Source organism: Montipora capricornis, chromosome 8 (assembly GCF_036669925.1).
Source record: "Montipora capricornis isolate CH-2021 chromosome 8, ASM3666992v2, whole genome shotgun sequence".
Taxonomy (NCBI): Eukaryota; Metazoa; Cnidaria; class Anthozoa; order Scleractinia; family Acroporidae; genus Montipora; species Montipora capricornis.
Genome location: NC_090890.1, coordinates 33,733,791 through 33,743,790, shown reverse-complemented (window position 1 = coordinate 33,743,790; position 10,000 = coordinate 33,733,791). Strand labels below are relative to the sequence as shown.

The 10,000-nt window shown below is 38.5% G+C and overlaps 1 protein-coding gene across 2 annotated transcripts in view; it reads right to left on the bottom strand.

The window, feature by feature from the left end:
• LOC138060803 (mediator of RNA polymerase II transcription subunit 25-like) overlaps window positions 1–10,000 on the bottom strand; it is a 40,311-nt gene that overhangs the window by 19,469 nt on the left and 10,842 nt on the right. For both annotated transcript variants that reach the window (XM_068906671.1, XM_068906672.1), the window contains exons 5-10: window positions 9,761–9,801; window positions 8,399–8,525; window positions 7,622–7,687; window positions 4,682–4,772; window positions 4,156–4,206; window positions 2,504–2,679 (exon numbers count right to left, since the gene is read on the bottom strand). In XM_068906671.1, coding sequence (XP_068762772.1) covers window positions 2,504–2,679; window positions 4,156–4,206; window positions 4,682–4,772; window positions 7,622–7,687; window positions 8,399–8,525; window positions 9,761–9,801 — 552 coding nt within the window. The remainder of the gene's footprint in view (window positions 1–2,503; window positions 2,680–4,155; window positions 4,207–4,681; window positions 4,773–7,621; window positions 7,688–8,398; window positions 8,526–9,760; window positions 9,802–10,000) is intronic.

Genomic DNA, 10,000 nt, shown 5'->3' with positions numbered 1-10,000 from the left:
GTGAATTGTTGAGAATTATAGACAGTTGATCTACACTGCTGTTTTGTGCTAGATGTTGCTTTTCCATGCGTTTTCTCAGTCTCTTGCCTTTAATAAGCATTGATTTCGTTTTCTTCTCGTTGATGATCATTTTGTTCATTAATGCCCACTGTTGGATACTTTCTAAGTCTTTTTGAATATTGTCATTCATTGGTGTGATGTTATCCCATCTTGAACTTGATATTAATGTTGCATCATCGGCGTAGATATTCATATTTGAATTTTGGACGTAAAGTGGGGCATCATTTATGAAGATAAGAAAAAGCATGGGGCCAACGATGGTTCCCTGTGGAATACCTTGGTTGATTGGTAACAGAGAAGATGTACATCCGTTCACTTTCACACATTGTTGTCTGTCTGACAAGTAGGAGTGAAACCATTTCACTGCTGAATCACTAAGGCCGTACATCTGAAGTTTCTGCAGTAACATTTCGTGATTTACGAGGTCAAAAGCCTTTTTGAAGTCGATTGAGATCATCCCAGTTACCTTTTCATTATCCATGTTAAAAAGCAGATTATCTGTTAACTGTATAAGGGCTGTTTCTGTAGAGTGCTTTTCTCGGAATGCAGATTGATACGTAAAGATGAGATTGTTTTCATTTAAATAGTTTGTGAGTGACTTTGTTACGTGTCTTTCAAGAATCTTGGAAAGCACTGGTAGGACTGCAATGGGTCGATAATTATTGACATCATCTCGAGGTCCATCTTTGTGCAACGGTGCAACTAGCGCAGTTTTCCACACACTTGGAAAAACACTGCTGTCAACTGAGATGTTCATTATTTTCACCAAGGGGGTTTTTAAAGCTGGTGCATGGCCGGTAGATTTATTTGTTGGTAATTTATTAATATATTCTAGAATGTCTTTCGCAGTGATTTGAGGTATGTTGAAAGGTTCCACGTCAGCTGTTAGTCTTGAGGTGATAAAATAACGAAGCTTTTCGTTGACGACATCTTGGGTGTTACTTACATTTAGGCGTGACGCCACATTGACAAACATCGTATTGAGCGACTCAGCTATTTGAACTGGATCATCAATGGTGCCATGGTCTGTTTTTAATTCAGTTATTTTAAGTTCACGTTTTTGTCTTCCGCTGAGAGCCTTTAGAGCATTCCAAATGCCTTTTGGATTTCCTTTGTGCTTTTCTATTGATTCCTGGAAATAATTCCTTTTTGCTTTTTTAATTAAATTTGATGTTTTGCATTTAGCGTGTTTGAACTGATTCCAATCTGCTTGAAGATTTGATTTTCTGGCAATTTTGAGCAGTTTGTCTCGCTCTTTTATAGCAGTGGTTATCTGTTTATTTATCCAAGGGGGCTGATGTTGTCGTTTAACACGCTTCTCTTTGAATGGAATGAGTTCATTCAGAACTGTGTTTACCTTATCTTGAAAGGCATTGAGAATGTTGTTGATATTGTCGTGAATGAAACATGTGTCCCATGAGATACAGTTTAGCGAAGCCAGAAGTTCATTAGTATTCATGTTTTTCGTGTCTCTGTACTTGATCTTGATGTTGTTTGTTTCCTTACGTTTCTTGGTATATTTACGGCAAATAAAAACTGGCAGATGATCCGCTAGACCAATATTGGGCACCAATAAATGTGAGATAAGATGCTCGTGCGAGGTATAAACGTGATCTAGACAGGTTGAGCTAGCTGGTCTTGTCACTGATTTTACAACTTGCACAAGCTGCATTGACTTGAGCGCTTTCGAAAGTTGATGGTTATTATATATTGGCTGCTTTAAGTAGTCAATGTTAAAATCACCCAAATACATTACGTATAATACGCAGTGTTACGAATATCGTAAGTTCGATCGAATCCTGTCCTTTTGTCCATCAGTTGCCACACCGTTGCCAAGCACCTTAGAAATGTTTTCCATTCTTTCCACAGACGCATTACATTTTAAGCCGGTGACATTTGTTGATCAACAAATGTTGCTGCTGTCGTTCAACAAATGTTGAAGAGTGTGTCATGCCATGTTGAAAGTTGAAATATGGCATTCAACACGTTGAACGTTGTTGAGCGATGTTGAATGAAAAACAAAGACCAGCTCTATTCCGTTTAACATGTCTGTGCAACATTGTTCAACATTGTTGAGCAACAAATGTTGCAGGATGTTTAACCATGTGTCATTGGCTTTGAAACGTCTAGTAACTACATTAAATTGTAAACATGTCATTTTAACTCAACAGAAGTTCTAATGAATCAATGTTGTGAAGCATACAGGAACATGGTAAAAGCAAACCTACATGTAACAACCTTGCAGGAAAATAGATAATTTATTACTAGGATATAGCAGTTTCAACAGTGATCTCCTTTCCATGGACATGTAAAATGCAATTCTTCACAAGATAAAGGCTAGCTTTTCAATAACATTGCAAGATTTGTTAAACTCAATCAAAACTCTAACATCATGTTGTTAGTTGATAAATTCTTTTTACATTTAAGTTGACAGTCTCCATACCTGACTGATTGCAACATTGGGTGTTCCTCCTGGCACTTGCACGCTTGGCACCGAAACATTTACATTAACCTTATTTTGCTGCAATGGTTTTGGTGGTGGGAATGGCTGACGATTACTTCCACTTGGACCTCCCGCAGTCAGTTGCTTCTTCACCTGTTTTTCTGGACTTTCATTTACTTCAGGGAATAACATAGAAGTAAAAAATATAGAGGATATTACATGGCCACCCCAGTGAGTAAGCCTGAAGTGAACGAACGAGGCAGCTTTCTAGCCTGGAGGACACAATCATTTTTCTTCGCAAGGGAATGTTGTAGCTGCAACATTCCAAGTTCTTCACTGAACGATTTCGAATGTGTTTTTTGTTGCGTGACAGTGAAAACTATCTTCAGTTCAGGATACGAAGTGAAATGAAAAACAGCAGGCTCTAACGAACATACCACGCTTCTTAATTCCTCCATTTGCGCATAACCACAATTCCTAGCGCCTTTAACCACAATCCCTTGCATTTTGAAGAAAAATGTGTTCTTCTCCCGATTAGAGAGCTGCCTCTTTCGTTCGCTTCTTCATTGCAGATTCGTGAGATACTTGAATTTCAAGTCGCGTTCTTTGTCCTAAACATCACCGAATTTTTTCACACATTGTCGTCGGTTTACTCCCTGAGAATGGCTTTTTAATGGGAAAGGATAAACAAGAAAAGAGTCCATCATGGGTAAGACCTAAAAAGAGGCGTGGCCGTAAAAAAGATGAAAAGAAGAAATAATGATAACATTCTTGCGGTTCGTCCCAAGGGACTCTGCAGGGCATCTCTTGTGTTCCCACTAGCTCTTGTTATCTGCGGTTTTGCGTCTTGACACGTGGTGGATCAAACAAAAGGGAGTGAAAAGTTTGTATGGAGCGAAAAAAACCACGTTCGTTTTAAAGCAAGTGTATCCTATCTCAGCGAATTGATAGGGTATGAAAATTCAATGGATTGTCTTGAAATTTTGGCTGAGGACTCCTATGATATCAACCTAACATACCGTGTGAGGGATTTCCTGAACTCCCACAGTGGCCTTCGGCGTAACCCTTATCGCTAAATTTTTGATACGCATATTTGACACAAAATTTTCTACAACCAATCGGAATATCAAAAAAGCCTCACGCAGTTTTGACGATAAATGCCTTGCGAATGACATTATTCAGAAGGCTGCCCTTTACATTAAAATTCGATACCCTATATGCTTTGAAAAAGAAGTTGAAGTGAACTCAGAAATGATCAACATACTCGATACCAATATTAATCTATTCCCTTTTATTTCCTCTCTATCCAAGGGACTGGGTTTCACTCCAACCGCAGAGAGAGAGCCTTGCAGGCTGCATCAACTTACGATTGCGAGTTTCAATCAGTTACGTGAACCATTATTCTTGGCGCTTATTAAAACCATCTCAAGAAGTAGATGATCGTATCCTCAAACTATTGTTTTCTTTCTTTTCTCGAGTGGGGTCCAGAAGGGGGTCTAGTTTGGGGATCGACGTTTTGTAAGACAAATTAAAATCTCCCTTCAATTCCACGCACGAACCGTCGTTAAATTACAAGCATAATTGAACATCTCCCTTCCCCTCGGCAGCATTTCTACCATTTAGGTAAACTAGTATCTACATGTACCACATACCAGCGGTCAAGGTACCAGAAATAGGCTTCCCAACATTAGCATCTGCCACACCTGTAAGTAAATCATTAGAGATCACCCAAGTTAGTGTTTGAATAAAAATAATTTAGAACAAATTCTTATGGAAGTGAAGAATGCTTTTTAACCAGTATATCACAAAATTCCTATTCAAATGTTTCAGAAGTAATGTGTAAATAGACCATTTTTGGATTCTCACAGCTGGACTGGATCTAGCCTGAAATGGAGGCTAATGCGGGCAAATCTTTTGGAATGCAAATTAATTTGCCTGCATTAGCCTCCATTTCATGCTAGATCCAGTCCAACCATTAGAATACGAAACTGGCCTATTATTATAACACTTGTGCCTGGTCTGTTGGAGAGGCTGACAACTGTAAGGCTTGTCATTGTACACTGTAATGTCCTATGAACAACCAGATAAATCTCCTAAACGTGTACAGGTGTAGGGCCATTTATACAGTAGAAAATTAATGTCAATGTTACAGTATTGGACAGCCAGTAGTAGGCTTACCAGGCAAATCAAGACCCTGGATACAAACAAGATGGTGGGGATCTTTGGAGTAATCTTTTGACAAAGCACCTTTACTTTCCACCGTAAGAGACTGCAAAAAATAAATAAATAAAATAAACAAAATGTTGTCTACAAAAAAAAACAGTGCTATGTCTACTACACTACAAACAGATACCTGTCTTTACCTTTTAGATGAGAACAACAAAAACAATTCTTGGCAAATTATACACTTGTAACATTATGATTTCATTCATTTAACATCAATACATATACTTGCATTTCAAGTAATTTGAGGTATATGTCATTGAAAAGCCTGCATACCATTGGCACATATCGTACAGTTTGTATTTCAAAAATGTAACATAAACAACCTAGATCCCCAACAGATCTCGTAGTAAGGAGAAGAGCACCTGTCCAATGTTTCATGTTATAAATTAAGTGATAGGAACCCCAGTGCGTGTTCAATAAATTTGCTTTGCCATCAATCCATGCCAAAAGAATACATCATCATCTACATGTATGTTGCCGTGGAGTAGAGTATAACAACATGGCGCATTCACTAGCGTGGGCCAGCCCTATCTATCACCGGCAAGCCCAGCCGCCTCTTCAAAGGTGACTGTTATTTCCTTTGAATCTCCGAAGATCACGTCCTTCCATCGCCTCATCTGCTGTCTACATGTACCAGGCCGCCTCCTTCCAGGAAGTTCCCAAAGTAACATTCTCCTTGGCAATCTTTTTGGCTCCATCTGTATTACGTGACCGAACCAGGTTAGCCGCTTTCTACGAAGTAGCTCTATGAGTGGGGGTTGACCAGCTTCATGTCCACTGTACAATTATTCATCATTCAACATGTAATCTCGCCATGTCACACTAATCATTCTGTTCAAACACCGGTTATAAAAAGCAGGAACAGTACTTGTTTCTCCTCCTGGATGCTAGTATTCCAGGCTTCCGCTCCATACAGCAGTGTAGTTAGTACAACAGCATGGAATAGTCTTGCCTTTGGTGTTAATGCTTACCTGACTATTTGTGAGAATTGGAAGCAGTCTGTTGAAGGCATCTGCGCCCCTCCCTATGCGATAGTTTAGCCCTGGGTTGAGGACTCCATTGTGGCCATGTTGCTACCAAGCAACACACACTTCTCAACAGGGATGTAGATAGAAGCCGGCAGCCGGAAAAAATCGGCGCCTATTCCGAATAAATTTTCCGGGTGATCAAGTAATTTGAGTTTTTGGGATTCACCATCTATTTTATAATTAATTTTGTAAAAAAAAAAGTACTACACACTCAAATTGTACTGACGGAGACTGGCTGTAGAACTGTCCCAAAGGTTGATTCATTACAAGGGTACATAAAACGTGATCTTGTGTGTTTGGTAAAAAGCTCATTGGCCCGTGTATTTCAACCGTGTCGTACATGTATAAGCTGAAATGTCGGCAAAAAAAGGAGGAAAAGTGATGTGAGGTACTCAGTACTCAGTGAGGTACTCGGTTTAAAGATATTCTTCAACTCTGCCGAAGCTACATGTACTTCATCAAACTCTGGCGGACCGAGTGAAAATTCAAAGAAAGTGCTATTACTAAGACAGAATCGGCACGAGACACCAAGAGAATGTCTTTCAGACAAAGTGACATTTTTTTCATTAAAAGGGCTACAAGAAATTGTCTGAAAACATCACAAATGGCCTTATGAGAGTCTTACTTCCAAAATTTTTCGGGGAAGCATGCCCACGGACCCCCTTAGAAGGGACACGCCACAGACGTGTCCATGTTAAGAGCACATTACCGTTTTTACAAAATTTTAGCTACATCCCTGCTCAACCCTTTCTAACGTTTTATCATTCCCTACATTCATTTGATGGTTAATTCATTATTGGGTTGGCTCCTTGGATATTGGATATTGTCTTCCTTGCTTTTTCTTTTAACCCTACTCTTCCTCCTTTCTGTTCCACCTGCGACACATACTCTGGTTTAATAGCCATATGTATACCGTACTCCCTTGCCTCCTGATTTCAGCATCTCTGGCGTAATCTCATCATAACCAGGGGCTTTATTGTTCTTTAGTCTCTCCACTGCTTTCTCTACTTCTTTTATGGTTGGGTCGTCCATATTTATCTCCAGTTCTTCCAGTTCTTCATCGATGTCATCCCTTGTAATTGGACCCTGAGGTGGCTCTGTATTAAGAAGGTCTTGGAAGTGCTCAACCTATCTATCCACTTTCCCTTTCTCGTCTTCAATGATGTTGCCTTTTTTGTCTTTAACCAATAGGATGTTTTTGGTCTTGTTACCGGTTAGTGTGAGTTTACCTTCTTGAGCACTTGTCTTTGGTTATTCTTTCTAGCTGTTTCTTCCATTTCTTTTATCTGGCTTTCAATCCACTGCTTCCAATCCTTCTCTTCACTGTTCCTCACCTTTCGATAGATATAGTTCTGCATATTTGGTTGTACTTTCAACAGTTTGAGATCTATCTCTTTTGCCTTTAGCTGTTCTCTGTTCTTCTATTAACTCCTCTGTTTCTCTATTAATCCACTTCTTGTGTTGTTTCACCATGTAGCCTACTGTCTCTAGGGCTGACGTATACTATGTATCGCTTTCTTGAATCTTCCCCACTCTTGGTGTACATCTTCCTGAGACTCTTCCAGGTCTTCACGCTGTGTGACTATCTTCTGCTGATAAGATTCGTTAATTTGCAAGAATAATAGATCTTCAATTCTTCATTTGCTCTTCTTCGATGTTACATAATACACAAGAATACATAATGTACATAATGCAAGTACATCATTAGTGGTTTAAGCATAAAGTTTAGAAATGCAAAGCTATAATTGCAAAATGCAAAATTGCATGTACCACAATCAAATGAAAAGAGATACAATAATATTTATATGACTACACCATACAAGATTCTTGTTCATTTATATTTTGATGTCTCGCTCAATCTTACCCTTTCAAACACCCTCTGAAGTGCAGTAATTTTTCTTGGTGCAATTATGGAGAGATGAATTCCTTTCTAAAATTAGAAAAAATATAGAATGACAAAAGAGCATGTTGGATGGTCAGAGAGCTCATATCTTGATTGGCATGCTGGTAATCAAAAGAGAATACATGTACAAAGAAAATAATTTATTAAGAAAAGGAGACGTTAACTTTGAGTAAGAGGTTGACCAGTCAATTACGGTATTCACCGCTCAGTTTTGGCCATACAAATCAAACCTACAGCCACACATGTATACAGAGTTTGTAAAAGAAAGCAAATAGTGTAAGCAGAAAAATTAAATTATTTTAAGGAGTAGCTGGAGAGAGGACCAGAAGCAACAAAGACGCTGATGCTCGCTTTTAGGAGGGCTCTAAAGGCATCAGCTCCTGTAGGAACTTCTTTAACCCTAACCCTAACCTGAAAACCCTAATGTAGCCAGTAACCTCTACAAATGAGAAGAAAGGAAAGTGCAGACACCAATGTCAAAAATCGCTTCAGTAGGTTGTCAATTATTTAAAAATTGGACTTTTTTAATGCTTATGATCTACCAATAATAATTGTTATTAATTTAGAAGACTTATAATGCTATACATTCTACACTGTACATGTATGTAGACTAGTATGTACTGTACTATTTAATCACAAAATCCTTGTTGTTGCACAAATAAATCTTATGGAATACATTGTCTGGTCAAGGCAAGATTATCATCTAAATTAACACTATTCTTTTGACAAAATGATTACTTTTTTGCCCATTTCTTCAGCCAGTTGCTCTGCAGTTTTGTCGAAATAGTCTTCAGCACACTCCCGACTTGGCAAACTAAATGGAGGTGAGTTACACACAACCATACAGCTTTTACGCACAATCCCCCTGTGAAATTAAAATTGCATTAATGACCACTTAACTCAAGTGTCTAAATACCGGGGTATGTGTTCTATAGTCTGGCGTTTGCCAGATCAAGTGCTTCAATTCTTTTAAGTCTCACTCCTAGGAGTCAAGGAGTTAAAATGTCTTGATCACTATTTCCCTATGCAGTAAACTGTAAATCAAGGCAAACGAAAGAAGGAGAGAATCAAATTTAAACTTTTTCAAGCACTGGTCCCTACACCCATGATGATTACTGTTAACCATTTCGATAGTGGAAAATCAGGTACTAGGAGTCTATGGGAAATTTCTGCTTCTTTTCAGAAAAACAGAAAACAAAACAAAAAGAGTTTTTGTGAGTGGAAGCAAGCTCCTAATATCTCTCCCCTTGAGCATCTTCTCTCTCCTACAGATGCCTTATTGTAATCAAGTTAAAGAAAACAAGAACAGTTCAGAAAAGGGTACAGTACAGTACAATTGCACCCGAACCCGCAGAATAAAGGTATGATGTTTGTTTCCTTTAGTAGGAAAGAAATGAAAATTCCACACAGGTCATAGGGGTTGGGAGGCTTTCAAAATCAATACCCTCCTTTTATAGAGCAGAAAGGAAAATACAGAATTCTAGTATTAATTTACTTGTCTAGTAAAATCAAAGTCATCATGCATTATTGAGGGCTATTTTTTTTCAAAACCAGAAGTTAAAAAAATCATAACCCTGCTCCTACAGGAGGACATAACAATATTATATGTTATTTGCCAGCTGGGAGGTCCGTATATTGAAAATCTGTGACTGAGGTCACAGGACAATTAAGGGCAGCTTTTTCAAGACCTTAGCTGGTAAATAACTTTTTTTCTTCTCTCCCCCTTCCTCTCTGAAATCACTCTTTTAAATGTTGATTCGCACCACACATGATAGCAAATGAAGTTTAATTCTATTTCCAAACCTCTTGCCTAATAAAAAGTAACTTTTGTATGTAAACGGATATGGTGTCAAAAAAAAAAAAGGAAATTCAAGGTCATCACACAAGCTCACACAACCAAGGCTAGGCCGCCAGCCATGAGCAGGCCGGATGAGAAAATTCCGCCCACTCCCGGAATCAATCAGATCACAGGATTTGTTGAATTCCACCTGCTCACGCACTGGGAAAATTTTTTTTTACAAAACCTTTGGGTGTACGATCAGTAGTCCTCCCAAAATGAAATGTTTTGCTTGCATGAAAGAAAGCAAGAACACAACTTACTTGTAGCCTTGTCCTCTATGAAGAGTTCTTTCATCAAAAATCTGAAGGAAACAGCATGAAATACTATTATTACCTTTTTAACACAATATTTCTTAAACTTGTGAGGAGAGAGTGGGTAGATGACTACATGTACAAAGCTGGTGAGTTGTGAGTCTCACTCCATTCACAAACAACTGCACAACTGTATCTATAAGTTTGGTGAGGCATTACAGACCAGTAGTTTAATAATGTGTCGAAGTA